The sequence below is a fragment of the Nuphar pumila genome, chromosome 6, assembly GCF_984573655.1.
Source record: "Nuphar pumila chromosome 6, dmNupPumi1.hap1.1, whole genome shotgun sequence".
NCBI lineage: Eukaryota > Viridiplantae > Streptophyta > Magnoliopsida > Nymphaeales > Nymphaeaceae > Nuphar > Nuphar pumila.
In genome coordinates, this window is record NC_143254.1 from 90,917,452 (window position 1) to 90,942,907 (window position 25,456).

Here is a 25,456-nt window from a genome sequence, read left to right on the forward strand (position 1 = left end):
TCAGACCTAACCCAAACATAGATCCAAGTTTTATATGCTGGTACCAAGTCTGTGTCTAGGTCCACAGGGACCTACCTTAGTCAGACCCAAGTCCATACACGATCTTATAGGTCCGACATGATTAGCTAAATAGACCTATCTTAGTAGGCCCAGACCCAACCCATCGACAGGCCTACCAAACAAGATCAAGGTTTGCATGACAGGCAAACATCCTTACTATCTGCAGTGACGCAGTAGGAGTAGACAGCACTGCAGAGACATGCACATGAATGCTGGCATGCGCACATGCACACACATGCTTGCACGTGTGCACACATTCACACACGCATGAGCGCGCACACACCCACACACAATTCCAACATCATCTCAGTAACATAATCTGCATTAAGTTTGCAACTTGGGGATTTCCATTTAATGCCAAGATTATGACCCATATCAAGTTATCAACCTGTTCGAATATCATCTCAAAATAATTACAAAGCTTCTCGACGCTTGACTACCCTTAAGACTGCTGGCATCTGGTGAGATGGAATTGTATGACAGGGTAATCTGCACCGTCCAAATAAAAAAGGATCAGCAAGAAGTAATTCCACACTCTCAGGCACAGCAGCAAGCGCGATAACATCATGATGCTGATGATGATGATAATGAGTTGTGCGGTTAGACAAACGCAAAATGCCAGCACAAGCTTATAACAAGTAATTTTTTAAAGAAAAAACAGACAAGGCACTTAACCATTGGGCCCATGAGTTTAGCTGTAATTTGAACCAATAAGTGGAGAATGGTATGTAAGATTATTGAACAAAAGTTGGCAATTTGCAGAAGCACATACTGCACTGGACAGACTTTACAACGGTATGAAGCATTTGATGGTTTTCAATAATAAGAGGAAACGTGAACAAATTCAAATCCAGACCACATTCTAGGAGGTGCGAAAATACAGGGAACAAGGAATTGAAGAGTCAATGGTCCAGACTCCAGATCTACTACCACAAGAAAGAATGTATGTTAAAAGATTTAACAGGATAAAACGTAGCAAAAGGAAGAAAGAAAAGTAACAATCTTGGCTTATAGACAATGAAAAGCTAGACTCCAAGGGCTTCAACCTCCTCTTCTTCCCAACCAATGAAATACAATTTCAATTCTGAATATGTGACCTTGCATACTATCATACGATATCCAAGAAAACCAAAGACATACCTACTTTAAAGAAAAACCCACAAAAAAGGACATCATCATTTAAATTTTATGTTCAATTTTATTATCTTATATCCAACTCTTTCCCATGTCACTAGTTATGCAGAGTAAAGGGGGCCTTCGCCTTCACAACAAACAGAAACGTCTGATGTCATGTTAAACTACACATCTTGCAAATTTTTTTCTTTGAGAAACTGTTATCAACAGTTACATATTGACAACTTTTCTTACATAAAGTATTATACTTCAATTGTACGTCAATTATCTTCTCACATCTTTACATATACAAGTTTCCAACTTTTAGTTATTTTTTCTTTTGTTTCAAGTTTTCAACATTTCTGTATTTCAAAAGAAAATTGTACAAACACCTGACACGATGTATGGCCCTGATGTCCACAACTCACACCCTTTCCAATTTAATTTACACAAAATTATATCCTCAATAATGTTCTAGATGATTATAAGTTAAAACAATATAGTAATTCCTTTTGCCTTTATTGGAAGATTTAAGTAGATAATGAACAAATAAATATATGTTCGCTGTTTAAGGTGAAATTACCAATTATTTCATCAACTATAGGGGTAACATAAGAAAGCATACAAATTACCAGAATTCTGAAGAGTACTGAAACTAGGAGGAGAACAAGAAGGCAAGCCTTACCAATGATAAAAACGAGGGGTGTTTTATTCAGCTCTGCTCCTATCAATGTAGACATTAAAGCCTGACCGTTCATTATTGAGTTCAAAGGTGCACACGTCTCCAGGTTTTAGCTTACTCCATCTGCAAAATTTGGGCCACCCAGCACTAATAGTATAACCATCCACCCTTCCACGAACTGCTTTAGCAATAAGTCGAACCTTGCATTCTTTGACACTTGGATCACTTAGATTGTAAAGGGTCAGATTCACTGTCTTATTTACAGACCTTTCGCCAGTAGGGGTGATAGGGTTGAGTTTAAATTCTCCAATAATGTATTGCCTTGCAAAATCAGCTGGAACATGCTGCGGAAGATATGAGAAAACTTACTAAAAAGACATTTGCCACATTATGAATGAAAGGTGCAAGATGAACAGAATGCATCTTCATTTGTTGCAGAGGTTCTTCCATTTTATGTAAACATAAAGTTGTTGAAAGCCAGTTCTTTTCATAACATATTTCAAGCATCATATTGGATAGAATATTGACATAAATATGAGAAAACAAATAGCAAAAATTTCACAAGAAATACTGGAAATCTCCAACTGTCGAACATATTCAAACAAAATAGGTTCATGAAGTTCTCAGAGATTTGAAAGAAAAAGACAAAAGATACAAATAGTCTATAGGCTTCTAATGTCACAAGGGTACGGGTTCAGGTACGAAGGGTAAGACACGGCTATTTCAAAAATTGCAGGCCCGAGGACACGACTGTATATATATATATATATATATATATATATATATATATATATATATATATATATATATATATATATTGGAGAGATTGGAGTGTGGATGATATTTTGGGGAGATTGAGGGTGTGGATGGATTTTTTTTAAAGAAAGGGAGGGGAGATGAATTTTTTATAAAATAAAAATGTATAAAGGTTGCCCCTTTTCCTTTCTCAGTCTGTCTAGCACCTTCGAGGCTTCAACAGAAGAAGAGGAAGGAGAAGAAGAAGACGAGACCCACCTCCCCCCCCCTCTCTCTCTCTCCACCACTATCTTCCTCCTTCGTTTCTTCTTATCTCTCTAGTTTCTTCTTCTCCTCTCTCTCTCTCAAAGAAAAAAAAATGGATTTTTGGTTGGGTCCTAGTTGGATCTGACCCACAACGTACCCGTATCCGTACCCGTACCCAGGCATGTCGACACAAGTACGGTGGGTCATTTGGCGTGTCTATGTTACATAGATAGGCTTCTCAAGAAAACTTGGTCCCAAGAAGAAATCCATAAATAGGGAAATCATCAGTATGACGTATAATATGTTGAACCATATATGTAATTTAGCTTTTTCTTAATTTTTATTCTTTTGTATATAGTCTTATATATAAGGGGTAAACTTGTAAAATAGTCCTTTATGTTACTTTTCCTTTGTAACCCTTTAGAGAGGTCGACCCAAATATAAGAGGGCACTCTCTCATTCACGTTAACGAGAAGACATCTTTTGCTTCTTCAAATATGCTTGCTTTGTAACCCTAGCTCTTCTCTTTCTCTAAACCCTTAGATTTCAACATGGTATCAGAGCTAGAGGGTGCAGGGAAGAGGAGCAGCTGGTTCTGGAAGGAGGAGAAGCTTGGAGTTACAGTATTGTGCTGATGTCAGGTGACATCATCAAGAGTGGAACCACTGGTCTATTCAGACCAGTTTTGGTTAGTTTAAATCCACAGCTTGTTAGGGCTTGATTTTAGAAGTTGTACAAATTAAACCCCATTGAATTTGGAGTTATTTTTGGATTGTTGGTGAATTTTTCAAGGATTTCTGAGTTTCTTGAAAATTTCAGACCAGTTTTGAGAAAACCCTTAAATCTGTCTATGTTTTTGGTTAGTAAGGGCTCAGATTGGTTCTATTCAGGTCGTTTTTTATTTGGGAAGACTCCTAATTCATTTTTGTGCTTAGTTTTGGGCTATATACTGAGTTTTGATAAAATCCCTATATGTTTATACCCTGCGGCAGCCTCTTTTCTGCCTTTTTGCAGTGTATTTTGGCCATTGGGTGAGTCAATTCGTGGTGCTGTATCAGCTGATTCAGTTTGGGAGTATATTCAGCCCGATTTGAGTGGATATTGATCTATTGAAAGTGTTTTAGCCTATGTCACATAGGTGCGGGTGCGGGTGCTGCGATGCAATGCAGCACTTTAAAAAAACTTGGGTGCAGGGGTGTGAGTATATATATATATATATATATATATATATATATATATATATATATATATATATATATATATATATATAATTTTTAACAGTTTTAAGTTAACACTATGTGTATTTGTGTGCATTTATGTATTTATATATATAATATAGATAAAAATGGACTTGATTAGGGTTAACTGAATCTACTTTTGGATAGAAATGGACCTCCGTGTGGTTGACTTCACCTAACACAAAGGAAGTTGTGTCCAAGTGTCACACCCGTCAGGGTGCGGGTGCGGTGCCTTGTTAGAAGAGTCCGTGTGACATAGGTTTTGGCTTGGTTGGATCAATATTTTAATGTTTTCAGTGTGTTTTTTATCTTGAGCAGGGGGCGGTAACCCAAGATACAGACTGTTTTGGCTTGGGCAGTGTTGCATAGTTGGCAAACCCGACAATCCAACTCGGGAATCAAGCGAGTCGGATCGAATCGCCTAGCAGTTGGGCCACCGATCCAACCTAAACCTGTTTTAACCAAGTTCGGGCTGGAATCGTTCAGGAATCGCCTAACTCAACATCGGACAATTCAAGTCAGTTTCAAGCCAGCCGGTTCTCACTCGATTCACCGGGACGAACCGGTATGTGTAACGATTCTTTACGAGATGAACCGGCATGTGTACCGGTTCACTTCACGACTAACCAGATTTAAAACATAAAGAGGGGCCGGGGCTCGAGTCTCTCGACTCTTCCCCTCCTTCCCCCATTTTTGAGACCCTAGGCCCCCTCCATTTTCGGTGGCCATCACCACTGCCGGCGACCACCGATGATCTCCTGCGCCGCTGACAACTAGTCTCTCTCTCTCTCTCTCTCTCTCTCTCTCTCTCCAAGGCTCGTGATAATATTTAAATTATTATTTAAAAAATACTAAAAAAAATTGGTCCTAACCCGTCCGAGTTACCAAGTCGACCCGCTGACCCGCGATCAAGGGTCGGGCGATCCAAGCCCGAGTCACGGGTTTGCCAACTATGGTGTGTTGCATGGTTGTTGGCAGGTTTCTTAGTGTGAAAGTAGTTTGGGAATCATATTTTGTGGAGTTGGGGCATTGATTGCTTTGTGTAGAAGGGTTTCTACTTGAATTGTATCTTGGTTATTGCATCATATTGTGGTTTATTTGCTATAGTTGTGAGAGATGGAGAATGATGAAATTCATATTGTTACAGTAAAACTACTGGATGTGACAAATTATATGTATTGGGCTGATTTTATGTCGGTCGTAATAATAGGGAAAGGGCTTGGAGGGTACTTGGATAGTTCAAAAGCGAGATGCGAATTTTGACAAGGCGATAGAAGATTGGATTGTAAACAATGCAAGAGTCAATGCTTGGATTCTCGGTTCGGTAGAACAAAGAATAGCTATGAATCTATCCAAGTTTCAGGAAGCCAACGAAGCGTGGATGTATCTCAAACAGATCTATAAGAAAGAGAACTGGGCAAGGCACTATAAACTCACTCAAGAATTGAGGAGTATGCGTCAAGGGAATAAGTCGATTGAAGAATTTAATTCTCATATGCAAAGAATTTGGGATGCTCTTGTGCTTATGAGCAAACCGTGAGATATGTACCTCATGCCAGACTTGCCAGAGACTCCTTGACCAACATAAGGAAACTGATAGGGTCATTGAGTTTCTTATGACACTCATATCAAAGTTTAATGGGACTAGGAGTGCTATCTTGCATTGTTCTCATTTGCCTTCGGTTACCATGGTTATAGCAGAGTTGATTGCAGAAGAGACCTAGATAAAGTCTCTTGGAACTTACTCGTCTGGAGATCATGTCATGGCAATTTCTAAACACTCGGGTGGAAGAGGTGGAGGAAGGATTGGTGGAAGTGGTGATTTACACTTTGGAAGGACAGGTGACTTGAGCTCTATTCAGTGTCACTATTGCAAGAATTTTGGTTATATGAAAAATTATTGTCTAATTCTCAAGAAAAAGAAGGGTGGTGTGTTTGCAGCATCCTCGGTTAGTGAAGGTATCCAAGCTAAAGAGGATTATTCTAACATTGGTACTCAGTCTGTGGGGCTATCAACCTCAAAAGAATCAGAATTATATCAGGTGGTGGTTAGCTTCAACAGTTAAAAGAGGTCGGGGTAGGCCTAGGAAGACTTGGATGGAGATAATAGGAAAGGATATGAATGCTTTGAACCTCACCGAGGACATGGCATTGGATAGAAATGATTGGAGGAGAAGGATTCATGTGGAAGACCCAGAATGATTTTCGTTTTTGGTTCATATCGCCAACCCCAATTGTTTTGGGATGAAGGCGTAGTTGTTGTTGTTTGTTGTTGGTGGTCAGCTTCAACAACTAGAAAAGATGCAACAACAAATCCAACAGTTACAGCTTCTTGCTTAGTCAGTTGTAGCTCCTTCTGCTACCCTTAGTTTTACCTTGGGTACTACTTTCTCTGGTTAGTTAATAGACTTAGGAGCTTCATGTCATATGACCTCTCATGAGTCTATGTTGACCAACTATGAGCCTTGCAGTGATGTTTTTTGCACTGCAAATGGTTCCTCTATGTCTATATCTAAAGTTGGTTTCATTACTTTTGAGTCTTATTCTGATAGTAAAATTAATGTCTCAAGTTTATCATGTCTCATCTTTTGCTATGAATCTTGTTTTCGTTGGTCAAAATATCAAACTTGATTGTGATGTTACCTTCTTTTCTTCTGGTTGTGTGGTACACGATCAGTTGTCAGGGAAGAAGATTGGGATTGGCCAAAGAAGAGGAGACTTGTACTACTTGGATTGGATTGATATGGGTGAGCAAAAGCAGCATGGCATCATATTGGGAACTTCTATGATAAATGAATATGTTTTGTAGCACCAGAGACTGGGTCATATTTCCAGCTCTAGGTTGCAAAAGTTAGTGTCTTCAAGGAGGAGTTTTGGTGAGTCAAACTTAGTCTGTCAAATCATGTCAAAGACTGTAAGAGTTGTAGGCTGGCAAAGGGTCATGCCTTGCCATTCAGATCTAATGATAAAGAATCATAAAATCCATTTGATCTAGTACATTCTCATATATAGGGGCCTTCCTATTTTGTCTAAAGGAGGGTCATCATATTTTTTTTACCTTCATAGATGATTGTACAAGATTTACCTGGTTATATTTTATGAGAAATAGAAGTGAACTCCTTGAAATCTTTAAAGACTTTGGTATTATGATTGAAAATCAATTTGTAATTAAGATCAAGACTCTTCGTACTGACTCTGGGGGAGTCAGTAGTGTATTTGAAATGTTTCTGTAAGAGAAAAGTATAGTTCACCAAAGGTCTTGTCCCTACACTACTGAACAAAGGAAAATGTGAACGAGAGAGCAGAGGTTCAAGGGGAGGAAATTCAGTCTAAAGACGGTAGGTTTGGGCAGTCCTGTTGAGAAACTCTGCTTTGATGTCACATAATATGATACATTGTCTTATTTGATTTCATATAATATGATAATATGTCTTCTTGAAAAATGTTATATAATGACTGGATATGTTTTGCCATATATCTAACGAGTATTTGATGCAAGGATATCTCACTCAAAAAGGATGGAGACCTCTTGTTCAAGTACAACTTTGGTGCAATCATACTCCTTGAAGAAAAAGCTTGTTGAGACATGCACTCCTAAAGACCATCTAAAGAGATCGGCTTCCTCAAGTTGAAGATTGTTTCTTCTTTAGAGTCATTTGTAACAGAACCTTCAAAAGCATGCATATTGCATATTACATACTCACTCATAAAAGCTATTTCATAAAAGTATACGATAGTTTCAAAAAGCTCCCTTTTGAAAACAAATAATTGTACCTTCTTACAACCCTTTATGAAAAAGGTATTTTGACATGATTTCAAAATGTAATAATTGTACCTTATATCATACACAAGACAACTTGAAAAGTAATGATTTTAAAAGTAGGAAAAAGACAAAACATTAAATCGGCTACACAAAGAAAACAAATAGAATATGTTTTGAAAAGACTCTAGTTACCTTCTTTAAAGAAATGATTTCAAATATAGGAAAAAGACAAAACATGAAATCGGCTACACAAAGAAAACAAATATAATATGTTTTGAAAAGACTCTAGTTACCTTCTTTAAAGAAATGATTTCAAATATAGGAAAAAGACAAAACATGAAATCGGCTACACAAAGAAAACAAATATAATAATGGTTTTGAAAAGACTCTAGTTACCTTTTTACAAACCCATAGAATGTCGACTTACTTGAAGTCATCATTCTCTTTGTATAGCATTAAATACCTCCTGTAAGAAATCCTTGTTAAATATCCTTCTCAAGAATGTCGACTTACTTGTAGTCTTCATTCTCTCTGTAGACTTTGAAAAACACAACATAAAGAAAACACTTGACATGACTAAGTACAAATAAATATCCCAAAGCACTCATTGTACTTACACTCATTTAAAGTAAAGAAGTACTTATGTACCTCAAATCATTAATTAGAATAAAGACAAAACTACATAATAGCCTACAATCCAACGTTCAATGTGCTATTGTAAGAAATGGACTTTTTACATAAAATATGTATTACCTAAAATATTACAACGACTAGTGTACCCTATATTTTACTTTTATGGAAAGAAGACTTTCTCGAATTTCTCTAAAGATGTTTTTTGAAATGACATGACATTTCACATCTCAAAAAAGGCTACGATTTCAAAAAGCCAACGACTATTTTTTTAAGTTATAAAAACACACTCAAATGAACTATTCAAGACAGAAAGGAATGGAATAGACAAGTGAGCTTACAACGAGAAAAATACCTATTCGATATTTGAAAGAGAGCCTAGAAAAAAAAAGAGAAAAAGTCAAAAATAACTCTTTGACAAAGAGTATCTTCTGAGTGACAAACAGAACATTCTGAGAATCCTTTATTCGTGCATTCATATCATCCTGAAGGTTCTATAGGAAGTATTGTAACTTTCTGTTATTCACTGTATTTCTTCTTTATTGAAAGAAGTAGACCTCTGAGAAAGAGGGTGTTGCCCTTCTCTGTTGAGAGAAGAAGACCTCTGTGTAAGAGGGTGTTGTCCTTCTCTGTTGAGAGAAGAAGACCTCTGTGAAAGAGGGTGTGCCCCTTCTCTGTTGAGAGAAGAAGACCTCTGAGGAAGAGGGTGTTGTACTATTTATCCGGTGACTCGGATGTTATAGTGGAAAGCTCAAGTGGTTTGCTTGGGGACTGGATGTAGGTCAGAGTTTTGACCGAACCAGTATAAATCTTGTGTTTATTGTGTTGTGCCTTATTGCTTTATTTTTTATTATATCAACTTGCATCGTATTTCACTATTCACCCCCCCTCTAGTGGAATTTCATTTGGTATCAGAGCAGGTTTGCTGGTTTCGACATAACAAGTCTTCCAGCACATATGGCATCTACCTCTTATGCTTGTGATATTGAAGGTCAACACGCATCTCGTCCTCCTTTCTTCAACGGCTTCAACTATGGATACTGGAAGTGCAGAATGGCTATATTTCTCAAATCCATAGATTTTGCTGTATGGAAAATTGTTGAGCATCCATACACATCTCCTTCCGCAGACTATAACTTATGGTCTGATGAAGAAAAGAAAATGGCAAACCTAAATGCAAAGACCATGAATGTCTTATATTGTGCCATCGATCAGAATGAATTCAATAGAATATCTATATGTAAATCTGCATATGATATTTGGCATTCTTTGGAGGTTATTCATGAAGGTACCAACAAAGTGAAAGAAGCCAAAATCTCATCTCTTGTAAGAAAATATGAGTTGTTCAAAATGAACAAAGATGAACCCATCACAGAGATGTTCACCAGATTCACCAACATCACCAACGATCTGAAATCTCTGGGTGTAACCCACTCTCAGACAGAAAAGGTGAAGAAAATCTTGAGATCTCTCACAACTGATTGGGAGAAAAAGGCTACTGCTATTGAAGAAGCTCAAAATTTGTCCAAACTTACCCTGGACGATTTAATAGGCAATCTTATGGCCTATGAAGTCCATATGAAGGAAATAAGGGAAGAAGAACAACCTTTGAAGAAAACTCTAGCATTCCCAGCCCTTTCTGAAGATGAAGACTCAGAAAAAGAAACTGAGATTGCGCTACTCACCAGAAAATTTCAGCGCTTTATGAGAAGGAACCGGCTTCCAAATAAGCACAAAGAAATAAAAGACCCAAAAGAAGATTCTATGTGCTACAAGTGTAATAAGCCAGGTCACCTGAGACGTGACTGTCCTCTTCTCAAAAGAAAATCCAAGACTGAGGAACCAAAGAAAAGGTTCTTCAAGAAAAAGGCTCTGCATGCTGAATGGGATGATTCAGAACCATCCACCAGTGAAGAGTCAAATGATGATGAAGCAGAAACCGCCAACATGTGCTTCATGGCAGAAAGCTCTGTAAGTGAATCTCTTGATTTCTCCTTTGAAGAACTTTAAAATGCTTTTCAGGAACTTTTTGAAGAATCAAGGAAAACGATTCTAAAAAATAAACAGTTGAAATCTGAAAATCTAGAGCTCATTTTGAAATATGAAAAACTCAGTATTGAAAATTCTGAGTTACAAAAGAAAAATCTTCTTATTACTTCTGAAATCTCGTCTACCAGCTCCAAGACTAAAAATCTGCAAGTAGAAATTTCAGAATTAAAAAGTAAAACTGAGAACCTTATGAAAACGGTTTTCAAGTTTACTAAAGGAAACGAGAACTTGGATAAACTCCTATCCTCTCAAAAAGTGTCTTTTTACAAGAATGGTATTGGCTACTCTCATTTTAACAAGCCTTCTTGTATGAATCAAAAGACCACGTTTGTGAAAAGTTCTTCTGATCCTAAAAAGGAGTATTATAATTTTAACTTCTTGAACCCCTCTAAGGCTGTAGACAAACCCAAATCCAAATGGATATGGGTTCCAAAGTCTAACAAAAAGGGACCCGACTGGGTACCAAAAAGAAATTTTACTTAATGATTTGCAGGCTCCAAACAAGAAGAACAGATGGATACTAGACAGTGGATGTTCAAAACACATGACTGGACATTCAGACCTCTTTGTTGTTCTTCATAAAAAAGGAGGAACCGTCACCTTTGGAGATAACAACAAAGGTTTGATAATAGGTATTGGTAATATTGGAAATATAGATAAACCGCTTATCAAAGACGTTCTCCTGGTTAAAGGCTTAAAACATAACCTTCTAAGTATTAGTCAAATGTGTGATACAGGGTATAATGTTAGCTTTAATCATAATGCTTGTCTTATAGCAGACACCAACGACAATATTATCTTAAAAGGTATAAGAAAAAATAATATATATGAACTATACCTAGAAAACATCACAGAACATTGTCTCATAGCTAATAATGAATCTCAACATTTATGGCACATGAGAATGGGTCATGTAAATTCTAAGTACATGTCTAAATTAGCTAAAGATAAGTTAGTACGTGGGTTACCCAAAATATCTTTTAAAAAGGATTATTTTTGTGATGCATGTCAATTAGGAAAACTGTCTAAATCATCTTTTAAATCAAAAAATATCATTTCAAGCAAAAGACCTTTAGAACTTCTCCACCTGGATCTCTTTGGTCCTTCTAGAGTAGCTAGTCATAATCACAATAAATACGTTTGTGTCATTGTAGATGACTACTCAAGATTTACTTGGGTAATATTTTTGAAAAACAAAAGTGATACGTTTTGTCAATTTGAAATTTTATGTAAAAAATTACAAAATGAAAAATCTTGTTCTATTGTTAAAATCCGTAGTTACCATGGAGGAGAATTTGAAAATGAACTTTTTGTAAATTTTTGTAACTTGCATGGTATTTCTCATAACTTTGTCTTTCCTAGAGCTGCACCTCAAAATGGTGTAGTAGAAAGAAAGAATAGAACCCTTCAAGAATCTGCTAGAACTATGCTCCAACACAATAATCTTGCTAAATCTTTTTGGGCAGAAGTTGTTAATACTGCATGCTACATAACAAATAGAGTTCTCATTAGACCCTTATTAAATAAAACTCCCTATGAATTATTCTATGACAGAACTCCAAGAATAGACTATTTCAAAGTCTTTGGTTGTAAATGCTTTATCCTAAACACAAAAGATAGCCTAGATAAATTTGATGCTAAATCTATTGAAGGCATATTTTTAGGATATTCAAGTCATAGTAAAGCATACAGGGTTTTCAATAAGAGTTCTAATTCTATTGAAGAATCTATGCATGTTAGTTTCTGTGAATCTATTGATCAATCTGTTCATAAGCAAACTAACGATGATGATGTTGAAAGTACAGATTTATTTTTAGATAACACAGCTAAGTCTAATGAAGATGATCATCAAAGAACTTTTGTCGATATCAAAGATCATCCTCAAAAGCAGATTTTGGGAGACCTGACAAAGGGGGTTCAGACTAGAGCTCAGCTAGAACGGATTGCAAATATGGCATTCATTTCTCAACTTGAACCAAAGAAGATTGATGAAGCCATCATCGATGAGTTCTGGATGCTAGCCATGACTGAAGAACTGAATCAATTCCAAAGGAATGAAGTTTGGGATCTTGTACCAAGACCAAAGGATCATTCGATCATTGGGACAAGATGGATCTTCAGAAACAAGCTAGATGAAACAGGTAATGTTATAAGGAACAAGGCCAGATTAGTAGCTCAAGGATACAACCAGGAGGAAGGTATTGATTTTGATGAAACATATGCTCCTGTTGCTAGACTTGAATCTATTAAAATGTTTTTAGCATATGCAAGCTATATGGATTTCAAATTATATCAAATGGATGTTAAAAGTGCCTTTTTAAATGGTTTTATAAGTGAAGAAGTTTATGTAAAACAACCTCCAGGATTTGAAAATGAACAATATCCAGATCATGTTTTCAAACTAAAACGTGCTTTATATGGCTTAAAACAAGCACCTCGTGCTTGGTATGACAGACTCAAAACCTTTCTATTAAAAACTGGTTTTTCAGTAGGCAAAGCAGACTCGACATTATTTGTGAAAATTGTGAATAATCATACCCTAATTGTTCAAATATATGTAGACGATATAATCTTTGGATCTACTAACAGCACTCTCTGTAAAGAATTCTCTAAGTCCATGCAGAAGGAATTCGAAATGAGTATGATGGGAGAACTCAACTACTTTCTTGGACTGCATATTAAGCAAACCAAGGATGGAGTTTTCATCAATCAATCTAAGTATGCTCGTGAACTTCTGAAGAGGTTCAACATGAACTCAACTGCTTCAAAAACCACTCCTATGAGCACTACTACTGTTTTGGACAAAGATGAAGATGGTAAGTCTGTGGATACAAAGGTATACCGAGGTATGATAGGATCACTGCTATATTTAACTGCTAGCCGTCCAGATATTATGTTCAGTGTTTGCTTGTGTGCTAGATTTCAGTCAAATCCAAAAGAATCACATCTTAAAGCTGTAAAAAGAATAATGAGATATTTAAAAGACACAGTTGATTTTGGATTATTCTATTTAAAATCTTCTACATTTGATCTAATCTCATACAGCGATGCTGACTTTGCTGAAAATAAATCTGACAGAAAAAGCACAAGTGGAGCATGTCATATGCTAGGGCACTCATTAGTATCATGGTTCAGTAAGAAACAAAACTGTGTATCCTTATCAACTACTGAAGTTGAATACATTGCTGCTAGCCTAGCTTGTACACAGGTCATCTGGATGAAACAAACCTTAAAAGATTTTGGTTTAAATTTGGAAAATACAACTATTTTCTGTGATAATACTAGTGCTATAAACTTATCTAAGAATCCTATTTTACACTCACGAACTAAGCACATTCAAATAAGACACCACTTCTTAAGAGAACAAGTCTTAAACAACATAATTAAACTCGAATTCATACCCACCAATCAACAGTTAGCAGACATATTCACTAAACCATTGAAACATGAAGACTTTACACGAATTAGAAGAGAACTAGGAATATGCAAACTAAGTGACTTATAAATTAATCACTTATTATAATTAATACTTCTTATAAGTTATGTTAAAATCTTATTTTAAAAGTTTTTTTTATCGATTTTTGTTAGTCAAACGAGGTTTTCATATTCACGTATACTCTAAAACTCTTATAAGACACATTCTTTATGTCTTTCAACTTGTCATCTTTCAAGTACACATCCATAATGACTCCTTGTCCTATCTCCTTTCACTCATATCCATAAGAACTAATTATATTAAATTAAAAGCTATCATGATATTGTTCACATCACTCATCTCATAACTTCTTTATTATTTTTATCCTTTTATGAAAACTTTTCTTACGATAAGCTGGTTCACCTTCAACATGATAACATATTATTTTATGAGAAATCTTGCTTTTCAAATTTTAGTCAAAATCGAAGGATTATTTTTTGATTATTTTTACCTTCTTCTAAAGATCTAGTTGCTATGTTTTTACGTATAGTTTTTACTATATCATTTGTTATATCATATATTACGTACACTCTATTTTTATCATGTCTTCCTTTTCTCCTATCGAGACACTTCACTAAAACATTAATGCCTCTCATGAAAATGATTATCCTCTCGTACCACCTTTTAAGTTATTATATTTCACGTAAATTTTTTTACTATATCATCTATTATATCATAGCCTACGAACAATCTATTATCATCTCTTCATGCTTTACATCTTTTACGAAAAAGTGTTGTAAAATTCTCTTATCAAAAACTTGTACTCCACTCATAAGTACGTTTTTGTATCACCTTTTTATCTCTCTCTCATTTCTCTACATATCCGTATCACCCTCCTTTATATCTATTCATACTCCTTTCACGTATATCAAAATATACACTTCTTAAATAAGAAATTATTGCATTTCCTCATACTCTCATGTTTGTCCTATTCCAAACTCCCTCTTCACGATTTTGGAATGCTTTCACATAAAGTAAATTCTTGAAAAAGTTGTTTGTTCTTATTAGGCCACTATTCACTCTCTATCTATTCTTCATGATCTTCACGAAAATCTTTAAAAACTCTTGAATCATTCTTTCTCTTACGTTTAATATGACACTCCATACTCAATTCATGACTCTTCTCACTATCCAACAAGATTGCCCATAGTAAATTTGTTACATATACAGAAAAATTATTTCGAAACTATGTCCTTAATATCTATACTAATATAATACACTTTCTTCCAAAATTGATTTGATTTGTCATTCACAAGTCTCTTATTTTACAACTCACGCATTTCCTCTTTCCACTAAAATCTAAAAATCCTTCACTTCCAATGTCATTCATTTCTTATCACTATTATTTTTCTTCTTCTATTTATTAGATTGATTCATATCTCATTCCCACGATTTTCTCTATTCTCTTACAAACTCTTACTCTTTCCAAGTCTTTTTCTCTTGCTCGTTCTTTCTAAGCTCTTGCCATGGCTTCCTTCTCAAACACGGCAATTACTGCCGCCGACCTAAGGTATCCCGATCTATTTCACTTCTACAACTCTCTTTGCTCTCGACCAATTCATGAAGGTAAATTGGTTAACTACGACGACTTCGTATTATTTGACCTAGAAAGATCTCTCCCCGAACTTAAACACTTACTAGGATCTTCATCCCAAGCTGCTTACTACCCAGAACTCGTCCGACTCTTCTACACAAATTTTTCCTCTGATCATGAGCAAACTACCATCACCACCAAAGTACGCGGACGCCTGATGTTCTTTAATGCTTCCTCATTAGGCAGAATTCTAAACCTTCCTTCCACCGGCATAAACCTAGACAACATAGTACCACTCGACCGGTCGGTACTTCGAAAAATTCTTCTCTGCACCAACTGCTCACAACTTCCCTGGCACATGAGGAATCTCCAACCTCATGCTCAACTACTTGCCCAGATTCTTCTCCACAATATCTATCCCAAGCCTCCACGCAAGGGATTAGTACCAAGAAAAATCTCTCTCCTTCTCTACGCAATTTTTTCTTCTACTCAGATAAACTGGTCCAACATTTTTTTCAACCTTTTTATTCGTTATCAAAAATTCCAGCCTCTTCTTTTCGGGTGTTTCATAACTCCCATTTTAAAATACTTCAAAGTACCCCTTCAAAACGAAGTTATACTCCATCCCTCTCAGGTCCTCGATGCTACTTCCTTCAATCTAAGGTCCCTGCACCTTCCCGGCTCTGATAAAGAAGATCCAACATCCAACTTTGATTACTTCTCTGCACTGATGGATGTCCAGCGTTCTCAGGATCGCATTCTTCGCCGTCAAGCCTCGTTGCAGCAAACTCTACAGACCCTCCAGCCGGATCAAGTCAACCGTTCACCTCAATCCTCTTCACCTTCGGAATAAACTCATTTGTTTTTGGACTGTAATAATTTATCTTTATTCGGTCTGTAATAACCTTACATTTTTTTTGGTCTGTAATAACTTTCTTACTCTGATCCCTTCCTTTTTGTCCATGACAAAGGGGGAGAAATCTTGTCTCCATTATTGGAGAAAAATACTCGTATTTAACATTTTTCAATATTATTATGATATGTATTATTTCTATGCATAATGTCTTTTTGACAGGGAGAGCATATTTTGTCATCATCAAAAAGGGGGAGAATGTTGAGAAACTCTGCTTTGATGTCACATAATATGATACACTGTCTTATTTGATTTCATATAATATGATAATATGTCTTCTTGAAAAATCTTATATAATGACTGGATATGTTTTGCCATATATCTAATGAGTATTTGATGCAAGGATATCTCACTCAAAAAGGATGGAGACCTCCTGTTCAAGTACAACTTTGGTGCAATCATACTCCTTGAAGAAAAAGCTTGTTGAGACATGCACTCCTAAAGACCATCTAAAGAGTTCAGCTTCCTCAAGTTGAAGATTGTTTCTTCTTTAGAGTCATTTGTAAGAGAACCTTCAAAAGCATGCATATTGCATATTACATACTCACTCATAAAAGCTATTTCATAAAAGTATACGATAGTTTCAAAAAGCTCCTTTTTTAAAACAAATAATTGTACCTTCTTACAACCCTTTATGAAAAAGGTATTTTGACATGATTTCAAAATGTAATAATTGTACCTTATATCATACACAAGACAACTTGAAAAGTAATGATTTTAAAAGTAGGAAAAAGACAAAACATGAAATCGGCTACACAAAGAAAACAAATAGAATATGTTTTGAAAAGACTCTAGTTACCTTCTTTAAAGAAATGATTTCAAATATAGGAAAAAGACAAAACATGAAATCGGCTACACAAAAAAAACAAATATAATATGTTTTGAAAAGACTCTAGTTACCTTCTTTAAAGAAATGATTTCAAATATAGGAAAAAGACAAAACATGAAATCGGCTACACAAAGAAAACAAATATAATAATGGTTTTGAAAAGACTCTAGTTACCTTTTTACAAACCCATAGAATGTCGACTTACTTGAAGTCATCATTCTCTTTGTATAGCATTAAATACCTCCTGTAAGAAATCCTTGTTAAATATCCTTCTCAAGAATGTCGACTTACTTGTAGTCTCCATTCTCTCTGTAGACTTTGAAAAACACAACATAAAGAAAACACTTGACATGACTATGTACAAATAAATATCCCAAAGCACTCATGGTACTTACACTCATTTAAAGTAAATAAGTACTTATGTACCTCAAATCATTAATTAGAATAAAGACAAAACTACATAATAGTCTACAATCCAACGTTCAATGTACTATTGTAAGAAATAGACTTTTTACATAAAATATGTATTACCTAAAATATTACAACGACTAGTGTACCCTATATTTTACTTTTATGGAAAGAAGACTTTCTCGAATTTCTCTAAAGATGTTTTTTGAAATGACATGACATTTCACATCTCAAAAAAGGCTACGATTTCAAAAAGCCAACGACTATTTTTTTAAGTTATAAAAACACACTCAAGCGAACTATTCAAGACAGAAGGGAATGAAATAGACAAGTGAGCTTACAACGAGAAAAATACCTATTTGATATTTGAAAGAGAGCCTGGAAAAAGAAAGAGAAAAAGTCAAAAATAACTCTTTGACAAAGAGTATCTTCTGAGTGATAAACAGAACATTCTGAGAATCCTTTATTCGTGCATTCATATCATCCTGAAGGTTCTATAGGAAGTATTGTAACTTTCTGTTATTCATTGTATTCCTTCTTTATTGAAAGAAGTAGACCTCTGAGAAAGAGGGTGTTGCCCTTCTCTGTTGAGAGAAGAAGACCTCTGTGTAAGAGGGTGTTGTCCTTCTCTGTTGAGAGAAGAAGACCTCTGTGAAAGAGGGTGTGCCCCTTCTCTGTTGAGAGAAGAAGACCTCTGAGGAAGAGGGTGTTGTACTATTTATCCGGTGACTCGGATGTTATAGTGGAAAGCTCAAGTGGTTTGCTTGGGGACTGAATGTAGGTCAGGGTTTTGACCGAACCAGTATAAATCTTGTGTTTATTGTGTTGTGCCTTATTGCTTTATTTTTTATTATATCAACTTGCATCGTATTTCACTATTCACCCCCCCCTCTAGTGGAATTTCAAGTCCTACTGAAGAAGATAAAAAAATCTGATTGAGATCCCATTTTTAGATCAAGTGGATGAACAATCATAAAGAAGAGGCCAATTCTGATCTTATTCCCTGTTTAGTTGATCCAGGGGGTAGGGTTTGTAGACTTCGAAGAGCATTATATGGATTAAAACAAGCTCCTCGGGTGTGGTTTGAGAAGTTTAGCTCAACAATATAATCACTTGGTTTTGAGCAGAGTCATCATGACCCTTCTTTATTTGTGTCGTCTTCAGTGCTTGAAAATTGTGTACTACTTTCTATAGATGATATGATACTCTCGGGAGATAATATGGAAAAAGTGAAAGATATAAATGAAATTGTGTACTACTTAATATAGATGATATGATAAATTGGCTAAGACATTTGAGATGAAAGACTTGAGGCATTTGAAGTATTTTCTTGGGTTGGAGATAGCATCATCTCCAAAGAGCCTATATTTGTCACAGCATAAGTATGCCAGAGACTTGGTGGTGAAGGCAAAATTGGTAGATCACTCAAAAAGAGTCACCTCTCCTATGAAAACAAATTTGAAGATGTGAGTCATTGATGGTGTTGAGCTAGAAGATCCAGTAATTTATAGGAAATTAGTTGGAAGCCTTATATATTTGACTACTTTCAAACCAGACATTACCTATGTAGTTGATGTGGTCAGCCAATTTATGAGTACTCCCAGGACAGTTCATTTAGTTGATGTAGTCAGGATTATCAGGTATGTAAGAGACAATGCACAGTATGCACTATAGCATGTTCTTCTCGTCTTCATCTGACACTGAGCTAAGTGATTTTTGTAATGCTGACTTTGGAGGCTCTAATCGAGATAGACTTTCCACTACTGGTTTCTATCTTTTCTTGAAAAGTTCCTTAATCTCATGGAAAAGCAAGAAATAACAAAGGGTTGCTTTATCCACTACAGAAGCAGAATAAAGAGAAATGACTCAAGTCACAGCTGAGATTGTTTGGATACAATGGTTATTAAGTGAGTTAGGAATTTTCAGTGCAGACAAACTCAGTTGTATTGTCACAATATGAGTGTTATCCATATTGCAAGGAATCCTGAATTTCATGAGCGCACCAAACACATTGAAATAGATTGTCATCATATAAGAAGGGCTTATGAAGATGGAATCATTGCTTTGAATCATGTGAGCTCGAAGAATCAAATGTGTTTATAAAAAGTCTAGCTACTGCACATTTGAATACTTTCCTTTCCAAATTTGGAATGATCCCCTTAGATCACTCCAAGTTTGAAGGGGGCTTAGTTTTTATTCTTTTGTATAGTCTTATAGGTAAGGGGGTAAACTTGTAAAATAGTTATTTATGTTACTTTTCCTTTGTAACCCTTTAGAGAGGTCAACCCAAATATAAGAGGACACTCTCATTCATGTTAATGAGGACATCTTTTGCTTCTTCAAATATGCTTGCTTTGTAACCTTAGCACTTCTCTTTCTCTAAACCCTTAGATTTCAACATAAACAAGGGCCTCTAAGGGAACTTGCCTATAGTAAGGAAGAACCAAATATCATGAGATCCAAAACCAAACATGTGTGACCAAAAATAGATGTATATGTTGCAATAGCAGAAAGATTTGGAACTTTAAGCCAGCTACATATGCCTATCGCTTGCTGACAAAGCTTTGTTCTACATAGCCCATCCACAGTCATTATTCTTGTGCAATCCTTTGCATGATTCAGAGAGAGAGAGTCCAATTCAGCCATCACAGACAAAAGCAATCAATAACCAATTCCCATGCACATAAACCCAAATTCAAATTGATTGTCCAGCAGGCAAACTCCAAAACAAAATCAAAAGGAGTATCTCAAGGAAAATTATCAGAAGTATGCCATACAAACGACCTCTAATGTAATCCAGCCACAGCATGAAAAGAACCAAATGTCACACAAGATCTAAATCCAAGCACAAGAAAGTGAGTGAGTGTCTATATATATATATATATATACCAACTCCGCCTGTGTAGTTATACACTGCCGGTCCCAAGCCCGGATAAAGGAGGAGGGTTGCGGTAGGCCTGTGACAGCCAGCATAAAAACTTTGTCATATCCTATGAAAATGAACCAATATGAGAATTTCGTTGGGGCGTTCCCTACTGAGCGACGCGCTGTACTCTCTAGGCCCGGAGGCAGTGATAAATGTGCAAGGGTTGCTAGGTCGTCGCCCAGAAGCGACGCGTCACACCGGCGCCCGGGTGTGGTGTCAAATAGGCAAGGGTTCCCTCACTTTGTTGGACGGGTGGGGGTAAAGAAGTTAGTCCAAGACCATAAAATTAGGTTAGCCACTTGGAACATAGGGTCTTTAACTGGTAAGTTGGTAGAGTTAGTAGATGTTATGTGTAGGAGAAAGATTGATATTTTATGTCTTCAAGAGACCAAATGGGTAGGTGAGAAAGCTAAAGTGATAGAACCTTGGGGATATAAGATTTGGTATACAGGAATAAATAGGAATAGGAATGGAGTAGGGATTGTTATGAGTCGTCAGTTTATAGATAATGTAGTTGAGGTCCGTAGGAAGGGTGATAGAATTTTACTTATTAAATTAGTATTAGGTACGGATATTATTAATATTATTAGTGTTTATGCACCTCAAGTAGGTTTAGATGATTCCATTAAGCATCAATTTTGGGAAGATTTAGATGGAGTAGTACAAGAGACATCTTATGGAGAAAAGCTTTTCATCGGCGGTGACCTTAATGGACATGTAGGCATTAGTAGGGATGGATTTGAGAATATCCATGGAGGCTATGGTATAGGAGAAAGAAATGAAAGTGGAGAAAGGATTTTAGATTTTTGTTTGTCCTATGATATGATCTTAGCAAACACTTGGTTTAGGAAGAGGGAGTCTCACCTAGTAACATTTAAAAGTGGGGTTAATACGAGTCAGATAGATTTTTTCCTACTTAGAAAGAGAGATAGGGGTTGTTGCATCGATTGTAAGGTTATACCAGGAGAAAGTGTAGCTACACAACATAGAGTCTTAATTTTAGATCTTAGAATTAGACAATGCCGCAAAAGGGATAGACATAGGATAGATCCTAGAATTAAGTGGTGGGCACTGAAAGGAGATAAACAAGGAATGTTTGTAGAGCAGGTAGTTAAGGAAGTTGATTGGTGTCTCGAGGAGGATTCAGAATCAATGTGGAATAAGATAGCGGGTGGTATGAGAAAAGTAGCTAAGGAGGTATTGGGTGAGTCTAAAGGCGGTGCACCACTAGGTAAGGATACATCATGGTGGAACGAGGATGTCAAATTAGCTATTAAGGTTAAAAGAGAGTGTTATAGAAATCTAAGTAAGAGTCGTGATAATGAGAATTTGGAGAAGTATATGATAGCAAAGAAGGAAGCTAAAAAAGTTGTTCGAAACGCGAGGGCTAAGGTATATAAGGAGGTTTATGACAAGTTGGATACCAAAGAAGGCGAGAAGGATATTTATAGGCTTGCAAAGATGAGAGATAGGAAATCGAAGGATTTGGGTATGGTTAGATGTATCAAAGATGAAACGCAAAAGGTTTTAGTCAAAGATGAGGAGATTAAGGAGAGATGGAAAGATTATTTTGATAAGCTATTTAATGATAGTCATGCTCAAGATCTTGGAGACTTCTCCATTCCTTTTCATGAGATAAATCGTGACTTCATGCGCAAGATTCAAAAGAAAGAAATTGCAGAGGCTTTGAAGAAAATGAAATCAAGAAGGGCGGTTGGCCCAGATGGTTTACCTATCGAGGCTTGGAAATGCTTGGGAGAGAAAGGTTTAGAATGGTTGACAAATCTTTTTAACTTGATTTGGCGAACAAATAAGATGCCTAATGAGTGGAGGAAGAGTACTTTGGTGCCTTTATATAAGAATAAGGGTGATATACAAGATTGCACAAACTATCGTGGTATAAAACTCATGAGTCATACTATGAAACTTTGGGAGAGGGTGATTGAGTCTAGGTTGAGGAAGGTTGTCATGATATCGGAGAATCAATTTGGTTTTATGCCTGGAAGATCAACTATGGAAGCTATACATCTTCTTAGACAACTTATTGAAAGATATAGAGAGAGGAACAAAGATTTGCATATGGTTTTTATTGATTTAGAGAAGGCATACGATAGAGTACCTAGGGACGTTCTCTGGTGGACAATGATGAAAAAAGGTGTTTCTCTCAAGTACATTAGTATAATTAAAGATATGTATGAAGGAGTAGTAACCAATGTCCGCACTTGTGGAGGGGTGACAACCAATTTTCCGATAACGGTTGGGTTACATCAAGGATCTGCTTTAAGCCCTTTCCTATTTGCGATAGTGATGGATGAGCTTACGAGATCAATTCAAGAAAATGTACCGTGGTGTATGTTGTTTGCTGATGATATTGTTTTGATTGATGAGTCTAGAGCTGGGGTTAATGCTAAGTTAGAATTATAGAGACAGACATTGGAAGCTAGAGGTTTTAAGTTGAGTAAGAATAAGACTGAATATATGGAATGTCGGTTTAGTAAGCAACGAAGTAGTGATGGGAGTGTAGTGAAGCTTGGTGAGCAAGATATACCGGTGAATGATTATTTCAAATATTTGGGATCCATCATTCAAAAGTATGGAGAAATTGATGGAGATGTAAATCATAGGATAAAGGTTGGGTGGATGAAATGGAAAAGTGCTACTGGAGTGCTGTGCGATCGTAGAATGCCATTGCGGTTGAAGGGAAAGTTTTATAGGACGACTATTAGACCCGCTTTACTATATGGTACAGAATGTTGGGCTGCCAAGAGACATCATATTCAAAAAATGAGTGTAGCTGAGATGCGGATGCTTAGATGGATGTGTGGAAATACAATAAAAGATAAGATTCGGAACGAAGAGATACGTAAGAAGGTAGGTGTTGCACCCATTGAAAATAAGATGCGAGAGAATCGTTTACGGTGGTTTGGACATATTCGGCGAAGGCCTAATGATGCTCCAGTTAGAAGGTTGGAGAAATGGGAAAATATATTAGTTAAAAGAGGTCGGGGTAGGCCTAGGAAGACTTGGATGGAGATGATAGGAAAGGATATGAATGCTTTGAACCTCACCGAGGACATGGCGTTGGATAGAAATGATTGGAGGAAAAGGATTCATGTGGAAGACCCAAAATGAATTTCTTTTTTGGTTCATATCGCTGACCCCAATTGTTTTGGGATGAAGGCGTAGTTGTTGTTGTTGTATATATATATATATAGTCAAAAGCGCTACGTGGTGCCTAGTTGGTAGATCCCTAAAAATACTAGTCGAGGACTAGGTGGGACTAGTCGATAGCCTAGTTAAAAAATAAAAAGGTATACAAAATATATATATATATGTTTAATTCTTTTAATAATAAGATTTCTTCTTCGTCAAAAAAATATGTTTTCATCTATGTCACACGGACTCGGCTAGAGAGGCGCCGCACCCGAGTCGACACACCCCGACACGAGTGCGGACATGGGTGCGGCTTCGGACACGGCCCGGACTCATTCAACGAGTCGAGGCCGATTCCGTCCACATTTTGGTTTCGGTCAACTTTGACCGAGTCCAAAAATGTCTATTTTTAAGGAAAAAAACAAAAACACTCATTTTATATATATATATATATATATTAAATATATAACCAGACTGTGCAACACAGTCAACTGCAACTGCACAGTCACTGCATTGCACAGTCTGTGCAACTGTTAACGTATACAGCAAGATGGACATGTCCTATAACCCATTAGGAGAAGTCTAATGGGCTACAGCAAGATGGACAGATATACACAATTGAAGTCTCCTAATAGGTTATGTTAGTCTATAGTTAACATATGCAGCATTCTCCTAATGGGCTATAGCCGACTTATTATTGTTATATATATATATATATATATATATATATATATATAGCCGAGTCCCCGTGTCCAAAAATTTTGAAATTGCACCGCACCCGTGTCGCACCCGCACCCATGTGACATAGGTTTTCATCACACAAGTACAAAATTACACATGCTTTCACAAAATATACAAAACCAAAATGTATATATATAACTGTACACACACACACACACACACACATCTATATATATATTCAATTATTCATAACAAATTAATAAAACTAACAAAATATGCTTTCAGCCTCTCACAGAAAAAAAGATTTTAATACACACACACATATATGAAAAAACATACTTTTAGCTTTTGATAGTAAAAACCGCACAAGCATAGTAACACATATATATATAAATAACACATTACATAATTAGTAATACTAAACATGCTTTCAGGCTTTTAAAGAAAAATTTAGAGAAACTCACATATACATCTCACTTTTAGCCTTTAACAGAAAAAATCATTAGAAATAAAGTAGCACACACAATTATAAAAACACAATAATCAATTAAAATTAATTGTGCATGCTTTCAACGTTTCACAGAAAAAAAATCACAAAAGCAAAGTAACACAAACACATATATGTAAAACATAATCAGTACATATAATTAACTAAGCATGTTTTTATCATTTCATAGAAGAAATAACAAAAACACACACATGTAAATAATTATATATACAAAAAATTAATAGAATGCATGCAATACTAATAAAAATGACTAAACTGCCCTCGTGCCTAGGCGATGGCAGCTTAGTCGCCGATTAGGAGCTAGAGTCAGCACCTAGTCAACAAAATTGGTACCTTTTAAGGTACCCAGTTAAGAATTGCAAAGCCTCGGGATTTTACTTATGCCTAGGTCAACTAGGCGGACTAGTCAACACTTTCAGACTACATAGATACATATGACCTAAGGACTTCAAATTTCAAAATTCAATTAGCATTGATTTAACCAACATGACA

At 36.1% G+C, this 25,456-nt stretch overlaps 1 protein-coding gene across 2 annotated transcripts in view; it reads right to left on the reverse strand.

Moving 5' to 3' along the window:
• Window positions 1-384: 384 nt before the first annotated feature.
• LOC149835125 (putative B3 domain-containing protein Os04g0347400) overlaps window positions 385-25,456 on the reverse strand; it is a 71,929-nt gene continuing 46,857 nt past the window's right edge. For both annotated transcript variants that reach the window (XM_090011715.1, XM_090011714.1), the window contains exons 4-5: window positions 1,859-2,199; window positions 385-549 (exon numbers count right to left, since the gene is read on the reverse strand). In XM_090011715.1, coding sequence (XP_089867841.1) covers window positions 1,882-2,199 — 318 coding nt within the window. In that variant the 3' untranslated portion in view covers window positions 385-549; window positions 1,859-1,881. The remainder of the gene's footprint in view (window positions 550-1,858; window positions 2,200-25,456) is intronic.